This window comes from Rhipicephalus microplus, chromosome 4 (genome assembly GCF_043290135.1).
Source record: "Rhipicephalus microplus isolate Deutch F79 chromosome 4, USDA_Rmic, whole genome shotgun sequence".
Lineage (NCBI taxonomy): Eukaryota > Metazoa > Arthropoda > Arachnida > Ixodida > Ixodidae > Rhipicephalus > Rhipicephalus microplus.
Window position 1 is genome coordinate 217,599,631 of NC_134703.1, and position 19,165 is coordinate 217,618,795.

The 19,165-nt window shown below is 49.8% G+C and overlaps 1 protein-coding gene across 7 annotated transcripts in view; it reads left to right on the forward strand.

Annotated features, from left to right (window-relative positions):
• The window catches only part of LOC142814754 (uncharacterized), a 208,763-nt gene that overhangs the window by 118,049 nt on the left and 71,549 nt on the right, over positions 1 to 19,165 (forward strand). For all 7 annotated transcript variants that reach the window (XM_075893996.1, XM_075894002.1, XM_075893999.1 and 4 more), the window contains 2 exons: positions 10,925 to 10,995; positions 11,047 to 11,573. In XM_075893996.1, coding sequence (XP_075750111.1) covers positions 10,925 to 10,995; positions 11,047 to 11,573 — 598 coding nt within the window. The remainder of the gene's footprint in view (positions 1 to 10,924; positions 10,996 to 11,046; positions 11,574 to 19,165) is intronic.

Here is a 19,165-nt window from a genome sequence, read left to right on the forward strand (position 1 = left end):
CTTATCAGATGAACGAGACTCAATCTCACAAATTAAAAATTCGGAACAAATCATTAAAGATCCCGAACACATTGCTAATGAGATGAACAAGTTTTTTCAGTAAGTTTTCACGAAACATACCAGTAATGCGCTACTACCTCCTTATACTGTGAAAATACCCATGGAAGAATTAATCGTAAATGAGGAGGGCATACTTTCTCTATTACAAAAGCTTGATCAAAAGAAATCTACGGGCCCCGATCAAATCACTAACTCATTTTTAAGCCGATACGCTAATTGGACATCTAAGTATCTCTTTAAAATATACACGTTATCTCTTCAAACTTCACAGATACCAGACGACTGGTGCAATGCTGTAGTAGTTCCTATACATAAATCAGGCCCCAAACTAGAAATAAGCAACTACCGCCCAGTGTCACTTACGAGTTCGTGCTGCAAAATAATGGAACATGTAATTTTCAAGGCCATAATAACTCACCTAGAAACAAACGAACTTCTCTACAAACAACAGCATGGTTTCAGATCAGGCCTCTCAACTATAACCCAATTAGCTGAATTAACTCATGACATAGCCAACGCAATCAACGAAAACGTCCAATTAGATGCTATATTTTTAGACTTTTCTAAGGCGTTCGACGTTGTCCCACATCTGGATTTAGTCAAAAAACTAACGGCTTTTGGTATTGATATGAAAATAATATCCTGGATCAACAACTTCTTAACTAAACGGAAACAAAGCGTTAAAATTGACAATCAGCTATCAGAACCACTTGATGTTTATTCTGGTGTACCTCAGGGATCGGTTCTTGCACCTCTGCTATTTTTAATGTTTATTAACGACATCCACTTTTCCGTTGAGAACCCTATTCAGATGCGTCTGTTTGCCGACGACTGTGTCGTGTACACAGTCGTGCGCAATTCAGACGACCAAACTAAACTTAACAATTCACTTCAGGCAATTTATTCCTGGTGCAATACTTGGGGCATGAAATTAAACACATCAAAAACGCATTGCATTTCTTTTACAAATAAGAAATCCCCCCTTAACTATACATATAGGATTGGAAACTCAATTATCGAAAAATGCAATCAAGTAAAATACCTAGGCATTACACTCACGCCGAATCTCAACTGGGAACCACACATCTTGGCCATGTGTCAGAAAGCGGAAAAGAAGTTATCTTTTTTGAGAAGAAAACTGCGCAATGCACCACCACATATTAAAATAAATGCCTACAAAACACTAATTAGACCATGTTTAGAGTACGCCGATCTTATCTGGAGTCCACATCAAAAGTACCTGATTAGTAAAATAGAACGAATACAAAAATTGGCAGTAAGGTTCGTATATTCAGAATTCGCGAGGCAGTCCAGTACCGCAGATTTACTCGCAAGGGCAAACTTAAAACAACTCTTTCAACGCAGAATAATGTCACGATTAAAATTCCTTTACCAATTATATCATGGTCATTTCCACATATCACGCTCTCATTATCTGCAAGATCCACTTAAACAATCATTCCGACTAAATCATTCTAAAACAATACGCCAACCTTTAAGTCGTGTAAACGCTCACAAACATTCACTTTTTCCGTCAGCTATCTCCCTCTGGAACAGCCTACCCAACGACATTGTTTGTCTTAGTACGATTGACTCTTTCATCAACCGCATACAGTGTATTGAATTTGCACCATGATTTTTTATTTTTTTTTTGTTTGTTCATTTTTTTTTCTTTTTTTTCCCTGGCAATGTATGTATTTCGATGTATCTGTGTACCCACTCCTGCTTGGGCCGTGAAGGGCCTGCAGTATATTCAAATAAAAAAAAAGAGAGCGGCAGAGTCTCTCACTAATCACAGATATCGCGGCACCGGTATCGATGAGTGCGAGTGTTCGTACACCTTCGACGATTACATCGATAAGATTGGCGGGAGACAGGCGAGGACTTGAACGATTAGACGATGACGCAGCTCGTGCCTCCGGAGCTGCGGCAGTTAGTTTTCTGTCTCAATGGAGGTGGGTCGTCGACGCATAGGCGACACGGAACGACGACTTGGTGAAGGTGAAGGCGAGCGGGAAGTAGAACGTCTAGAAGCGAATGTTCGGGCGCCGGAAGCAGTTTGCGCATCGCGTTCGTGAACTTCAGGTGGTACGTGAGGCGCGTGGTATGGAGGTCGAAACGAATAGTCAGGATATCTTGGTGCGTTAACTGTGAAGCGCCGACGACATAGACGTGCAACGTGACCTGGAATTCCGCAAAAGTAACATATAGGCCGGTTGTCAGCGGTGCGCCAAGGATTTCCGGCGTGTTGCTGTGGAAACGGCGCGGTGGACGGTCGCACAGGTTGTGGCGTATACATTGGCAGACGAGATGCAGGAGGCATTGCCGCGACGGCCGCATAAGTCAGTGGCGCGGCAACAGGCGTTGGTTGAGAGGCAGGCGTAGGTAATGGCAACGCCTCGGAGACCTGCTCCTGAATAGCCTGTCTTATTGTCGGCGTTAGGCGGTTCGTTGGTGCTTCGGTGGTCGGCAGATACGAGAGACATGAAAGTTGTCGTGCGACCTCTTCGCGTACATATTCTTTTATCTGCTCCAGCAGGGAGCTGTCACCACCGACGGCCAGGGCAGCGAGAGAGTCGTCTGCAGTCGTCGACCTCCGAACTGCTGCACGTTGTTTCCGAATCTCTTCCAAGCTCTGGCACAAGGTCACAAGTTCGGATACGGTACTTGGGCTCTTTGCCAGCAACATTTGATAGGCATCATCGTCTATGCCTTTCAAGATATGCCTGATCTTGTCATGTTCGGTCATCTCAGGGTTGAAGCGCCGGCATAAATCGATTACATCTTCAATATAGCTTGTGAAGTTTTCGCCCTGCCTTTGTGCACGTCCGCGTAGGCGCTGCTCAGCACGCAGCTTGCGCACTGTGCGGCGATCGAACACAGCTGCGAGGGTGGTCTTGAAACCGGCCCAAGTGATAAATTCAGTGCGGTGGTTTGTGAACCACAGGCTGGCGACGTCTTTGAGATAAAATGGGACATACTCCAATTTCGAGGGGTCGTCCCACTTGTTGGCGGCGCTCACCTTCTCAAACAGCTGCAACCAGTCCTCCACATCTTGGTCCTCGGTGCCACTGAAGAAGGGCGGATCTCGTTGGCGCAGGGTGGTAGGCACGATGACCAGTTGAGATTGGGCCGTGCTTTGCTGAGTGGTGCCTTGCTCGGTCGTCTGATCAGGCATTGCTGATGTAGTGGGCAGCTTCCGGCTTCGAAGTTTCAGGTTTGCGTACCCAGCACACTTCCACCACTTTGCAAGGGGGTTTAATAGCGACGCCAGGTAATAGGCAGACAGCCGGTACGGAAACAAATGCTCGGGCAGTCTAGCGTCTACAGCTTGTGCACCCGCTCACGCTTCGCACTCAGCGATGGTCCCACTATCATTACCTTGCGAATTCCCCACTACAATATATATATATATATATATATATATATATATATATATATATATATATATATATATATATTGTGGGCATTTAGTATACGCATCCTCTTCACCAGTACATTATCATCATTATCATGTGTGGCTTATGCATCCCCATCGTTGTCGCGTAGCATCATCATCTTGGTCCGATCATCTCAGCTGTCGGCTGCCGGTTCTTCGGGCCTAATAAAGGTCTTCCAAACCAAGACTCCATACGTGGTGGAGCGTGCTGTTGGATCCCCCGCCATCCTCTCGACCACTCTACCCCCTGGAGCTACGTTCAGGTCGCCGCTTGGGCCAGGTGTCCGGAAATATGTCGCATCAAGAAGAGGTCGGTGCTGCAGCCGTTCCCACTCCGCCACCGCGTGCCGCGCCTTTTCACGTCATTAACAGCCTCAAGCGTGAGCCCCATCCCTTCGCTGGTATGCGCGGGGAAGATGTGGAGGAATGGCTGGACGATTTCGAACGGGTCGGCGCTGCTAACCGGTGGGATAACACCTACAAACTCGCTTACGTGTCATTCTACCTCACGGGTGTCGCGAAGACGTGGTTCCTCAACCACTTCATGGACATCCCCGACTGGTCAGCCTTCAAAGATCAGCTTCGCCATGTCTTTGGCCCACCGGCTGTCCGTTCAGCTCTCGCAAGGAAAGCTCTTGCGACTCGAAAACAGCACATCGGGGAGTCGTATACATCCTACATCGAGGATGTCCTTTCACTTTGCCGCCGGGTTGACACCCCAATGACAGAGTCAGACAAGGTACGCCAGCTTCTTAAGGGCATTGGACCCGTCGCATTCAATGCCCTTGCAATCCAGAATCCGGCTACCGTTGCTGACGTTGCGACAACCTGTCAGCGCCTCGAAGAACTTGAGTCGATGCGCCTACAACCGGACAGTGACGCGGCCCGTATTACGACTGATCCAAACCTACGAGAAACGATAAGGGTGATAATACGCGAAGAATTAGAATCAATGGGATTCACACTACCATCAGTATCTACCATTCAGCCTTCTTCAACGTCATTGCGGGATGTCATCAGGGAAGAGCTCACGTCCATGACCCACATGGCCAACCTGCAGCCCATTGTCTCTCGTACTCTACCATCGTTCCCGCACACCGCCGCCGCACCACCAGGCACCGTCAGCTCGACGTCCCCGCCACGAACGTACGCGTCGGTTGCTGCCGCACCTCCCACAAGCTTTCCCACGAGCTTTTCATCACCACCGCGTGAGCCGTCACCTGTCCCTCTGACTTCTCTCTCTCCTGGTGCAGTTAGCGCAAGCTACTACCCTCCTCATCGATCGACTCGGCCTACGTGCTATTATTGCGGCTATCGTGGTCACATTGCACGCTTTTGCCGCAAGCGCCAGCAAGACGAGCGCCGAGGGTATGACATACGCGAACGGGACTATACCGCAGGAGCCTTGTACCAGGGTCGCCGTTATTCGTCACCGCCGCGTCGGTCTCCATCTCCGCCAGCATCGGGTGAACTGCGCAGTAGTCACCGATCAACCCGACGCCGTTCACCGTCGCCTTACCGTCGCTCTTCTTCTCCTCTTCAGCCCGCTTCCCTTACTTCTGATCGGCGTCCGGAAAACTAAGCGATGCAGTTTTTGGAGGACAAACTGCATTCCAACACAAGACTCCAATTCCGCCAGCGCGCCCCTACAATATGATTGCGGTCACAGTTGAGGGAGTGGACGTTGATGCTTTGGTGGACACTGGGGCTGCGTTTTCTGTTATTCGTGCTGATTTGTGTGCCCGTCTTCGAAAAGTCATGACGCCTTATGATGGACCGACACTGGTTACAGCCCAGGGAACAATGATTCGCCCTTCCGCTCTCTGTACTGCCCGTGTACTAATCGACGAAATTCTTCATCATATAGAATTTGCTGTGCTATCCCCGTGCTCCCATGAACTCATTTTAGGCTGGGACTTTCTTTCCTCTGCTTCTGCGGCTATTTGCTGTGCACAACGTGTCGTCCATCTTACTGACACGGACCACTTGCTCAACGACGAAACCTACAGGCCACTTCGACTCATCGCTGCAGTAGACATCGAGTTACCACCAAACGAACATCAATTAGTGACAGTTTTGTCCAACGACGTCGACTCTGGTGACATTTTGGTCACTCCGTCACCGTATTGCCTTAAGAAAGGCATAGCTCTGGCATCAGGTGTGGCTCGCTTCAACGATGGATCAGCTGTCCTCGCTGCTACGAACACCACACCAGATAAAATTTTACTGCCGCGGGGCACTACTGTCGCCTGCGTTGCCGATCTGGAGCCTGTGTGCGTCGTGCCTCTTACCCCTGCCTCCTCTAAAGGCCATCCTGGAGATCATGCTGCTTCCTCGGCCTTTACAGCAGCCATCAACAAGGACTTGACAGACTTGCAGAAGCAGCAGCTGCTTGATTTGTTGCAAAAGCATGCAAACTCTTTTGACGTTCATTCATCCAGCCTGGGTCAGACAACTGCTACAGCACATCGTATTCAGACCGACGGAACATCCATTGTGCATCGTCGTCCGTACCGCGTCTCCCTAGCCGAACGAAAAATCATTGAGGAAAACGTAGACGATATGCTGCAACGGGAGATAATCCGACCCTCAACCAGTCCTTGGTCGTCTCCAGTGGTTTTGGTGCGTAAAAAAGACGGTTCCGTACGATTTTGCGTCGATTACCGAGCACTCAATAAGATCACTAGAAAGGACGTAAACCCCATGCCACGCATCGACGACGCCCTAGATTTCTTACAGGGTGCTGAATACTTTTCGAGCCTCGACTTGCGTTCAGGCTATTGGCAAATCCCCATGCACGAAGATGATAAAGAAAAAACTGCGTTTGCAACGCCGGACGGCCTATACGAATTCAATGTTATGCCGTTCGGTCTATGCAATGCGCCCGCAACTTTTGAGCGCATGATTGACACCGTGCTGCGTGGCCTGAAATGGAAGACTTGCCTATGTTACCTCGATGACATTGTTGTCTTTTCATCGACGTTTTCTCAACATCTGCAACGCTTGGACGAGGTCCTGACTTGTCTTGCGGGCGCTGGTCTTCAAATTAACACCAAAAAGTGCCATTTCGCCAGCAGATCTATCAAGGTACTCGGTCATATTGTGAGCAAGGACGGAATTCGCCCAGACCCTGATAAAACTGCTGCAGTGCTTCGCTTCCCTCGCCCTGACAAACCAAAAGATTTGCGAAGTTTCCTTGGTCTCGCCTCTTACTTTCGGCGATTCATACAAAACTTTGCCTCCATAGCCGCACCACTTCATAAGCTACTTGCTTCCGGTATGCCCTTTCAGTGGTCTCAGGAATGTGAATCAGCTTTCGACAGGTTGAAGAGTGCCCTCACGACCAACCCTGTACTTGCTCATTTTCACGATGATGCACCGACCTTCCTGCACACAGACGCTAGCGGCCGCGGTTTAGGAGCCGTGCTCCTGCAACGCGACAACTCTTCGCGAGAGCGAGTCGTTGCATACGCCAGCCGCGTCCTCTCCGCAGCCGAGAGGAACTACACGATCACCGAGCAGGAGTGCCTCGCCATCGTTTGGTCAGTACAGAAATTTCGTCCATACCTGCATGGCCGCCATTTCACCATTGTGACCGACCACCATGCTTTATGTTGGCTTTCGACACTCAAGAACTTGTCGGGACGCCTCGGACGTTGGATTCTACGCCTCCAAGAATATGATTTTGAGATCGTGTACAAGTGTGGCAGGAAGCATAGTGACGCCGATGCTCTTTCTCGCTGCCCACTACCAGCGACTCCACTTGGGGTTTCAGCCGTCAATTTGCACAACACGCCCTCGGAGTCCACGTCTACGGCGGTTTCCTCTCTCGCCTCTATGGACCAGCTGCCTTCGGACGACCCGCACGATTTTCCATCTCGAAAGTTGGCTGACCCATACTGTCGACGTATTATAGACTACCTCACTGGCAGTTCCCGTCCACCTAATGCAAGGCTCCGTCGCCAGCTCTCGCAATTTAAGCTGGACAACTCGGTGCTGTACCGCAAAATTTACCATCCTGACGGTCAGCGCTGGGTTCCCGTTCTACCCCGATCGCTTCGGTCCGAAGTCCTCAGGGCACTTCATGACCATCCGACTGCTGGTCACCTTGGTTACCATAAAACCTACGATCGCCTTCGAAGTCGGTTTTATTGGCCAGGCATTACCACTAGCGTAGCTCGGTACGTCGGGTCCTGCACTACCTACCAATGTAGAAAACTACCAACATCTGCTCCCGCCGGTAAACTACAGCCTCTTCCGTGCCCAGCCACACCATTCGAAGTTGTAGGCGTCAATCTTTATGGCCCCTCCCAGTCAGTGCTGCTGGAAACCGGTGGATAGTAACAGCCATTGACCATTTGACGCGCTACGCCGAGACGGCATCCGTTACTACAGGTTCAGCTTCTGAGATTGCCGATTTCATCCTCCGAGCCATTATACTGCGTCATGGTGCTCCACGTGGGTTGCTCAGTGACCGTGGAAGGGCCTTCCTTTCACAACTAGTGAACGAACTTCTTCAGGCCTCCGGCACAACTCACAAGACTGCCTCTAGTTATCATCCCCAGACTAACGGCCTCACTGAGCGATTCCACCGCACTCTTGCTGACATGATCGCCGCCTATATTCAACCAGACCACAAAAACTGGGACGTTGTTCTCCCATTCGTCACTTTCGCCTACAATACGGCCATTCAGCGAACAACCGGCTACTCGCCATTTTACCTAGTTTATGGACGCTCCCCTACTACTTTCCTTGACGTCTCCTTCTTTACCTGCCAAGTGAATTCATCTCCATCCTCTTCAGAGGAATACGTTTCACGACTCGCACAGTGCCGCCAACGAGCTCGTATAAACACTGAAGCCTGCCAGGAAGACAGAAAGCTAGTTTATGATGAATCGCATCGTGATGTATTCTTCCAACCTGGAGACGAAGTGCTCCTTTTGACGCCTGTTCGCACACCTGGCTTGTGCGACAAATTTCAGCCTCGGTTTATTGGACCGTACACAGTTCTTGAAGAGACTTCACCAGTGAATTATCGCGTGACGCCACTTGTAGCCCCAGCAGATCGCCGTTATCGAACTACAGAGGTCGTCCATGTCTCCCGTATGAAGCCCTTCATGCGACGTTCTTTGTCCCCTTGACTTGCCGCGGCCAGGCTGGCCGCTTTCACCTGGGGGGAATTGATGTGGGCATTTAGTATACGCATCCTCTTCACCGGTACATTATCATCATTATCATGTGTGGCTTATGCATCCCCGTCGTTGTCGCGTAGCATCATCATCTTGGTCCGATCATCTCAGCTGTCGGCTGCCGGTTCTTCGGGCCTAATAAAGGTCTTCCAAACCAAGACTCCATAATATATATATATATATGTGACGCTATAATGACTGGGTGACGTGGTCCGACTCATACTCCATGTTTATTCTAATCTCACTTCTTCCTTCTCGGCTTCTACCAATCATCGCTTCATACGTCACACGATTCCCCCTCCCCCTCGAAAGAAAGCATGGATTACGAACAAGGAAAAGTACACAAGGAGAGGTTGAGAAGTCACAAATGTCCAAATGCACAATTGGTTTCATGGCCCCGTGGTGTTCCGTAAACTCGCAAAACTTCAGGAAAGAGTGCAGCAGTCCGGTTAACGCAGGAGTTCTGGTGGGCGAGGCTGATGGTTGCGTCCTAGATAACACAAGAATGTTTGGACGTGGAGATAGCGGGAATCGCAGCCGGCATTCTTGTGAAGAACAAACAAGGTTCGAACACCTTGCAGAATGGACAGTTCAGATATCGTAAGCATCGATTTTTTCGTCGTGGCACAGGTCGTGCAGGCAGCTTGTGTGCGCGTTGATCGAGGTTGATTGGGCGCTGCCTGTGTTTCTGCCGAGTACAAGGGGTGCTTTTGTGGCTTTTGGAAATTTTTCTATGGCGATGTCGCAGATGGTTTGATGGAAGGCACATTCTTGATCTTTGGTGGAGAATGTATCCACCACAATGGGCCTGTTTGCAATGTTCAAGCCTTAAGAGTGCACTCGATGAAGTTTTGTTTCGCCGTTGACAATGTTGAAGTATGCGTTGACGTTGTAGTTTCTTGGTTTCATCGACTTGCTTGTGGTGTGACATTGATCGTGCGGTGTCAGGATTCTTAGCAAGTCTTTCGCAGGCTTCTACGACGTGAACCAATGCAGATGTTTCCGGCACAAAACAATGTGCGGGGTTTCGTGCACTGAATCTTCTGTATTCATAAATCGTTCATTGTTGGTGGTTGCCTGAAGATTACTTGTGTCATCAGAAGTCGCACCTGTGCTTTTGTTTTCATTGTTGGCAGTGAGGTTGCATACTGGATTCACGTCACTTCGATCTTGTAATTGATTAACACTAGACGCTTCTGCAGAAGACTTTCCTTCACAAGATGCTGATTGTGAATGCTTCTGTCTTTGTGGCACTGCTGAGCTGAATGCCAAGTCAGTTTGCAAAGTACGCATGCGGCATGAGGTATAAATGCATCTCAGTCATCAATAGCGGATTAAATTCTTTTATGAAGCAGTGAGTTGAGCATTGGTGATATATCCGCGGATGAGGAACCAGGTGGAAGGTTGGGAACACGACCACGTGGTCTTTCCGTGAGCATGTGGCTAACTTCACCTGACGGGAATTGTACATTCATGCTCTGTACTCGAGTGCGTGAAGGCTGCTTATGACTGCGATGACTGAGTTTGAATGCACTGAGAGTGCGTGGGCTAATCGAATCTTCATTATAGTCTTGAAACCAGATGATCATTCCATCTTTTATCTTTTGCCAAGACTCGTCGTTGTCGAATATGTGGGTGACGTAAAACTTAAATGCCTCACCGGTGACATAGTCGCTGAAGTTCGTAACCATCTCCCGTTCCGACCAAGATGCAGCGGTAGCGTGGAGCTCGAACAGGTCGAACCAGTCCTGTACAGGTCCATCGTCCGCTGCTCCGGTGTACTTGGGGATGGGAAGGTCGGTCGATGGTTCTGCCATGATGCCGGTAACTGCTTGCGCTTGAGATCACCTCTTCTGTGGTCGATATTCAGTTGAGGCGTATTGCCGGTGGCTTCGTGAATGACGCGTGGCTGACGAGCGGTGGCCAGGTCTTCATCCTGTCGACTTGTGTGACGCTACGATGACTGGGTGACGTGGCCCAGCTCATATGCCATGTTTATTCTAATCTCACTTCTTCCTTCTCGGCTTCTACCAATCATCGCTTCATACGTCACATATATATATATATATATATATATATATATATATATATATATATAGAGAGAGAGAGAGAGAGAGAGAGAGAGAAAGAGAGACAGAGAGAAATAAGCGTGTTATGGGTGAGCTGTAATTTGCTTTTCTTACGAAGTGCTCACTTAGTGGTAATGTTAAAACTTGCTACCTTCATGAAATTACAGGATGATCCTGACCCTGCTGCTGTGCGTGCTGGTGGCACTTACCGCGCAAGCAATGGGGCCTCAAGAGGCAGGTAAGCAGTTGCGCTGCCCCGCGATGTTTGTCTGCAGCACCCTCTGCGCAGGACGTGCCATACTGCCGGGCGCAATAATCGTGGACGTTCGCCATGGGCTGCTGCTGCCCCAGGGTCACTCACGTGAGGAGTTGGAGCCGGTAATACGCGACAGCCTGCGCATCCTGGATCTCTATCTTCACGAAACCGGGGGCACCAATAGGCCATTCAGGGTCAAGCGCAGTGCTGCCGCGAAGCACCTGCTCACGGCGAAGAATATCCGTACTCGCGTGGACGAGCGCCGCAGAGCAAATGTCAAGTTGCCCTGCCGTGGTAAGGCCAGGGCTAAGCGCAGCTCCCGCTACGCGCTTAACGCATTCTCGATCAACCCGAAGCCGGCGAACAAGTCGGGAGGATACTACACTCTATTCGCCCGGGTCTCTGAGGCTGTCCTTCAAGACCTGATGGCGCGTAACCCACCTGCCGGCGAGTCAAATCTTTCAAGACACCATCAATCGCCTAACCACTACTCAGGCGAGCTTTTCCAGTACGTAGTCAACAGCACGGCAGGTCAGCCACGACTACCACTACCGCCAAAGGTGAGCCAAGGGCACAACCTTAACCATAGCCTCGGTTGTTATATGCTCGCTGAGCGTAAGAAAACAAAATTTTCACTAAGTGCTTCGTTCGTTTAATAAATTTCAGTAAACAAAAACGCATATTTATAGACCAGTTCTGTTCTGTTTACAAGAAATGTTCCTTAATTTTCACGCTATGTGTTTTTGTCTTTTCTTTCTGGTTTTCTGCCACTGAGAGGGAGCTTTTACAAACAGTGGAGGTGCCGTACATTCTGGGTAGTCCACCATTTCGATGTCATAGCCAGCCGAGCTGGTTAGCTCGTTCGTTTTGAGTAAATGAACAGACAAGCCATCGCCCGCGTAAGAAGCATTGAGCGGTAACTATAAAGTTACAAATGACCGTAACGTAAGCAGTGGTGCAATTTTTACCGTTTTTCAAATCTGGACGGAGGCGTTCCGCTCGTTACGTCATGAAGTGGGGGGTCTGCATCAGTCGAGAGGACGAGGGGAAACGAACAGACAATGTGGGAAATGGAGGCCTGCAGCCCTGCGTCACAATTTTCCTGTCGGCTTGAATACAAATTGAACGCAATGGAAACGTGATGCATTGAGTGCCTCTGTGGGACGCGCCCCGTTTGAAGATAGACGCATATAGCGCCTCTGTGGAACACGCGCCATGTCTCCTACTTGCGAAGGACGCACCAAGAGTTCGGGACGGACGCACTCAGTGCCTCTGCAAGGGATTCAGCAAGCTCGTAACACAACGGAGTGAATGACGATGAGTTGGGCGAAGCTTGAAAGGGTTTCATCGGTAAACCATGAGGGAGGCTGCCAGAGGGCCAGAAAGTATTAATGTGCCTCGCATGAGGTCCGCGAAAAGTTGTTTTGTCGGGTGGAAATCACGCAGTTACAGCAAACAATTCGTACAATCACCTGCCTGAAGTTCTATGGATCATATAGAGCTGAAGTTCTAGAGATCATTCAGAGCCCCGTTGTGGAGATGCGACGGCAATGAAGGTGACCATGGAGGGTACTGAAATCACCCCTGAACCACGGACTGGATCACGAAAGTGGGAAATCATGTCAAAGAGCTGCGGGACTCCGCTACAGGTGACAGACAGGGCCGCCAATACGGCAACGCCCAGGCAGAAAGTGGAACCAAGCGCGACGAAGACAAGAAGACCACAGCTGCGAACGTTACATACAAAAAGCAGGTGCACAAGATCGTGGAGCGCTCGATTGTGTTCCACCTACCATGGCTGCCGGCAAACGACTACAAGATAATCATTCGTCCGAATAGCGGGCTGGCGCTTACAAAAGTTCCGAACACGAGGCTCAATGCGGCGGTGCGCATAGCAGCGCTAATTCCGTGGGTTAAGAGACAAGAAAAAGAAGTGCTCGAGCATTTGTTAACGAAAAGCAAGGCATCCTGATTTTGAGCACTCCAGACACAAACACTGTCTGGAAGGTGACCAGAATTAGGTTTATCCAGATCGAGGATAAAAACTACGATGTCACGGTGTACTGTCGCGCCGCACTAGGATATCGGGCGGAGTGTGGTGCACGGCATCGACTCGAGATTGTCAGTAGAGGAACTGGCAGAGGCTTTTGGTAACTCGAAGAACGCGCCCATACTTGGCGTTAGGAAGCTGGGAACTCATGTTCAGTGGTCATCATCTTCAAAAATGAGACAGTGCCCAGGTGGATGTACTGTTACAGTGTACCTCTGAAGTGCGTGCTTTACAAGAAACGATACGAGGTGTGTTACCGTTGTGGTGAGCTAGGACACAGATCGAACGTGTGTATCAGCTACGATGTTCGCTGCCGAGGGTACGGAATGACAGCTCCACCCGAGGACTTTGCTTGTGAGCCGAAGTGCAAACTGTGTGGCAAAGGTCATCTGACAGCAGATCGGAAATGCAAGGAAGCTTTCAGGACCCCTTATACAATAAAGAAAAGGCAGCGGCATGCCTGGTGGCGCATTGAAGAAGAAGAGCAAAAGAGGAGAGTCCCCGATCCACAAACGTACAGAATGGAAGAGATCAAAGAACAGTCCACGAGCCGGTCAAAACATCGATGTGGGTCGAGAGGAAGAGTGGGTTCTTTCCCAAGACAACCGAAAAAGAAAGGAGAGCTGCCACCAATGACTGGTCCAGTTCGTAGTAAGCTTGTTCGCAACAAATATATGCAGCTCTCCCAGACAAAGACGGTGCGACTTCGAGGCTCTCTTCACTTCTACGCGACGTAAGAGTAGGAAAAACCTATTGCTGATCATCGGGGACACTAACGCTCACAAAACGGCAGGGGGATATAAGCAGGCTTCAATTAAGGTCAGGAAATTGGGGGATGACGTGAAAACTCATAATCTGGATCTCATAGCCAACCCCTTGCAGCCAATGAGGAAGGAAAATAGTATCGCGGTTGACACCACACGCGACCTTACTGTGACGGGGAGCGGCACTAGTGCCACGTGGTGCAACATAGATAGGGACCTAGGCAGTGATGACAGGATCATAGAAGGGGTGGTAGAGGGACGCCCGGCAACACCTCAGAAACCGAGGGTAGAGGCCGTAAATTAGGATTCTTTCAGGGACCTCAGAGGTGACCCTACTCCCATTTATCACATTGCCGAGTGGTGCGATTGGGTGCTATGTACTGTTGAGGAAGCCATTGACGTGCTAGAAAGGAAGGAGGACAACGAAGTGGTAGACAGGAGATTCGTAAATCTTTGGAAGAAAAAGAAAGCGTCAGAAAACTGACTGCAACAGAGGAGATGGGATCGGAGCATCAGGAAAGTGATAGTGGCTTTAAACAGGCAAATTGAAGAGCACGCCATCACGCTCACGAAGCAAAGGGGGGGGGGGACTTCTGTCAGGAGATGGATAGAAATATAAGTACGGCCGGGATGTGGCGACTTCTTTGTCACCTCTTAGATCCGGAGAGCACGAAGACAGCGTCTAAGCAGCAATTGGAGCAGATGGCGCACCAATTTGATGACAGTACGAAGCAACTTTTAGAAGAGGTTGGGAGCCGATACATTAATCTCGCCGGATCCGAACCTCTCCCAGATTAGGCAGGACGGGAAAACGCAGCCTTAGACGGCCATATCTTCATGACTGAGGCGCGAGCGGAGATTAATCGGCTATGAACTAGATCAGCGGCAGGGCCATACACAGTGACCAACAAAATGATCCGTAATTTAGACAATAGTCCCATTGCTAACCTCGCAACGTACATGCAGGAGTGTTGGGCAAAACGGACGATACCGCAGGAGTGGAAACTCGTAAATGTAATTTTCATTCGCAAGCCCGGTAAAAAATTCGGTTTCGAGAATCTTAGGCCGATATTCTTAACGTCTTGGGTAGGTAAGCTCACGAAGCATGTCGTTCAGACGAGGCTCAATAGGTACGTTGAAGACAATGGTATGTATCCGGACACCATGATTGGTTTTCGACCCCTTCTATCGGCGTGTGACATGATGCTACAGCTCAGACCAAATTATAGACAAGCCAATGCGAGACTCAAAAGTTATTGTGGGGTTAGATGTGACAAAGACATTCGACAACGTGGGGCACGTGTCGATTTTGGAGAATATGAGCTCTCTGAACGTCGTAAAGAGAGTTTATGACTACGCCAAAGACTAACTTGCAAACAGGACAGCAACTTTAAAAATCGGAGAAGATTACATCGAGGACATCAAATTAGGCTACAGGGGGATACTTCAGGGCTCGGTGTTATCACCCACCCTTTTCAACATTGTGATGTTGAAACTGCCTCAACAGTTAAAAGATATCAAAAATTTATTCACACCATTCACGCGGATGACTTAACGATATGGGTGAACAAATGTAGTCACGGTCAAATTGAAGGCTCTCTGCATATCGCCAAATGATAAAATCATGGAGTACCTGGAATTCAAAGGACTTAAATGCTTTGCCGAAAAGAGGGAAGCACTCTTCCGCTTGGCTGCCGGAAAACGGAGGCTCCACAAAAAGCCTGAAGTGGACATCCACTTGTATGTTAACGGCGCAAATATTTTCGCGGTTGACAGTATCGCTGTCCTTGGACTGAGGATTCCGGTGAACAGCGAGAATTCTGAAACGCTTGCCAGGTTAGAAGCCAGTTCTAATCAGACATGTCGCCTCATCAGATGAATAGCGAACAGGCATGCTGGGATGAATGAGGCGAATCTTCTTAGTTTAGTGCAAACCTTCATAATAGGTAGGATAGCGTACGCGGCACCTTATCTAAAATTACCCAAGCTGAACAGGGCAAGCTTGACACCATTATCAGTAAAAGTGTGAAAGTCACGCTCGGACTTCCCCCGAACACGTACACTGACAGACTTATAAGTTAGGGGTATCTAACAAACTCGATGAGCTGATTAAGGCTACCTTGACAGCTCAACGTCAAAGGCTACTCGGATCTAAAACGGGTAGAGAAATGTTAAAGACATTGGGCTATGACTCACGCGTTAGAAAGCACGTTCAAAATACTTGCAGGTACAGATCAAGGACAATATAAAGATACCTCTGCTACCCAGAAACATGAACTCTACTTTTCACGAAGGCAGACGTAAAGCCAGGGCAGAGGCAATACATACAATCTAACTACACCATTCGACAAAATGTCGCGTATACAGACGCTGCGGAATATGAAAGCAAAGCGGCATATACGGCACGGGCAGTCAGAAACGACGGTGGCCTGATGACGTGCTGCACAGTCCGTGGTGTAGAGCCTGTACACGCTGAGGAAGTGGCCATAGCTTTAGCCATCATCGAAAAGGGGGCAGTCATGTCATACCATACTAGTTTTGAAACATATTGTCACGGGCTAAGTAGATGCCTAAGGATGACGACGACGAAGTGCTGAACGTGAACGTGCTCGGACTGCAGCAGCGTTGTACGCGTTAGCTCGCCAGTATAATCTTTATTCTCCGTAACATCATTGGTGGAAGGTGCGGGGTACCGCTCGCTATACAGCCCAACGAGCTGGATCTTCGCAGCGGACGGCGCATTGCAGCTACCACGATGACTGACCAGGCTACTTAATGTCAACAATATCCGTCAGTCCCGCAGCCGATCGTTGTGGTGCAACCTCGTGACCCAGGCCCATTCAACGGCACAAGTGGCATAGACGTCGATGACTGGCTGGTTCAATATGAGCGCGTCAGCAGCAGCAACCATTGGGATCCGACGCTTATGTTGGCGAACATTATCTTCTACTTGCATGGCACGGCAAAACTCTGGTACGAGACACATCAAGAAGAGTTGACTAGATGGGACGCCTGTAACCAGAAATTGCGCTATCTATTTGGGAAACCCATCGGACGTCAAGTGGCCGCAAAGAAAGAGCTTGCGACTTGTGCCCAGACATCCACAGAGCCGTACATCGCGTACATCCAGGACGTGTTGGCTTTGTGCCGCAAGGTCGACAAGGACATGCTCGACGAGGACAAAGTCGGACATATCCTGAAAGGAATTGCCGATGACGCCTTCAATTTTCTCCTGTGCAAGGACTGCTCGATGGTGGAGTCGGTCATCGAAGCATGTCGTCGCTTCGAACAGGCAAAAAGTAGGCGCATACTTCACCGATATGACCGCCTTCCCAAAACGGCGCCTACGTCCTCTTGCGAAGATTTGCCCACGCTACACCAACCACCATCGCCAGAAAACGTCACCAGAATAGTCCGTCGGGAACCCGAGGCTATGGCTCCCGCTATGTCTAGCGTCAGCGCGCCAGGACACAACCTCGATGCTGTTTCAATGATACAGGCCGTGGCTCGCCAAGAGATCGCGAATATGGGCATTTCGCCACCTCATCAAAATGCCCCTGCTACTTCCAGCTCGGCTCCAGTCGTTGCGGCTGCCACTCCAAACCGCACGTTCGCGCCACGACGAAACCCAGCTGAATGGCGCACTCATGATGATCGGCTTTAATGTTTCACGTGCCATCGGATAGGACACATCGCTCGCCATTGCCGCAGCCGTTGGACCTCATCACCTCGACCGAGCTTCTATTATTGGCGGCCTCGCTCTGAACGTGCACCTTATGCCCCGTCCTACCGTGCTGAGACAGGTGCACAGCATAATCCAGAACGTCGGACCAGCCGCTCGCCATCGCCCGTGCGTCGTCAGTCCCGCTCGCCCCAACCCCGCCGTTCTCGGTCTCCCTACGACCGTCGCTCGGAAAACTAGCCAGTGCAGCCCCCGGAGGTGACGCTGCATACACGACACGGACTGCAAATCCTCTGATTACTCCCGACCAGCGGTGCAACCTTCTTACAATTCTGTTTGATGGTTTACCTATAACTGCTCTTATTGATACCGGTGCACAAATATCTGTGATGAGCTCAGACCTCAGCCGCCGCCTCCAAAGAGTTCTGACGCCTGCGATTGCACCTACCGTTCGTACAGCGGATGGGAGTACTCCTGCTGTGCTTGGAATGTGCAGTGCGCGATTAACAATTTCTGAGCATCAAACTTCAGTTCTGTTCACTGTAAGGGAAAATTGCCCTCATGACCTCATCCTTGGACTCGACTTTCTGACTTCACACACTGCGCTCATTGACTGTTCCAAAGGTCTTCTTCGGCTCGAACTACCATCCTTTTCGGAGACCGTCTCCACCAGCCCACCTCGTCTACGCTCTGTCGATTTCCTCAGACTTCCACCGCAAGCCGCAGTCCAAGTCCAACTCTCGCCATATCCTGCAGTACCCGATGGTGATTATGTTGCTGCCCCAATTTCTGACGTCGCCATGACACGCAATGTTGCACTCCCCAACACGGTGGTTACCGTTAAGGACAACCGAACTTCATTTCCCATTCTCAATTTCAGCCTCTCAGCGCAAGTTATTCCTCGCGGCATGTCACTTGCGCATCTGACACCACTGGTCGACCACACAGTTTGCGCTCTAACCACCGATTCGCCACCCGATTTTTCATCAACGTCGTTCTCGTCAAGTTCCTGTTCCGACGTTTTCAAGCCAATGCTATCTGACAAGCTCACCTCTGAACAAGTCTCTGCTTTCTGCCGTGTGCTTGCTTCTTATCAGGACATCTTTGACTTCGGTGACCGTAATTTGGGCCAGACATCCGTGGTAACCCATCGCATCGACACCGGTGACGCTCAACCCATTCGTCGACGTCCCTACCGTGTGTCGGCCCCGGAGCGCGCTATTATACAGCGATAAGTCGATAAAATGCTTGATAAGGGCATAATCGAACCCTCATCTAGTCCCTGGTCCTCACCCGTTGTACTTGTTAAAAAGAAGGACAATAGCTGGAGATTCTGTGTTGATTACCGCCATCTCAACCATATTACCAAGAAAGATGTCTGTCTATCCCCTACCGCGCATAGATGATGCACTCGATTGCTTGCACGGTGCCAAATATTTCTCTTCAATAGACCTTCGCTCAGGCTACTGGCAGATCGGCTGTGGACGACAAAGACCGAGAGAAGACGGCCTTCGTGACTCCTGATGGACTTCATCAGTTCAAGATGATGCCTTTTGGATTATGCAATGCCCCGGCGGCTTTTGAGCGCATGATGGACTCTCTCCTTCGAGGCATGAAGTGGACCATCTGCCTCTGCTATCTTGACGATGTTATTGT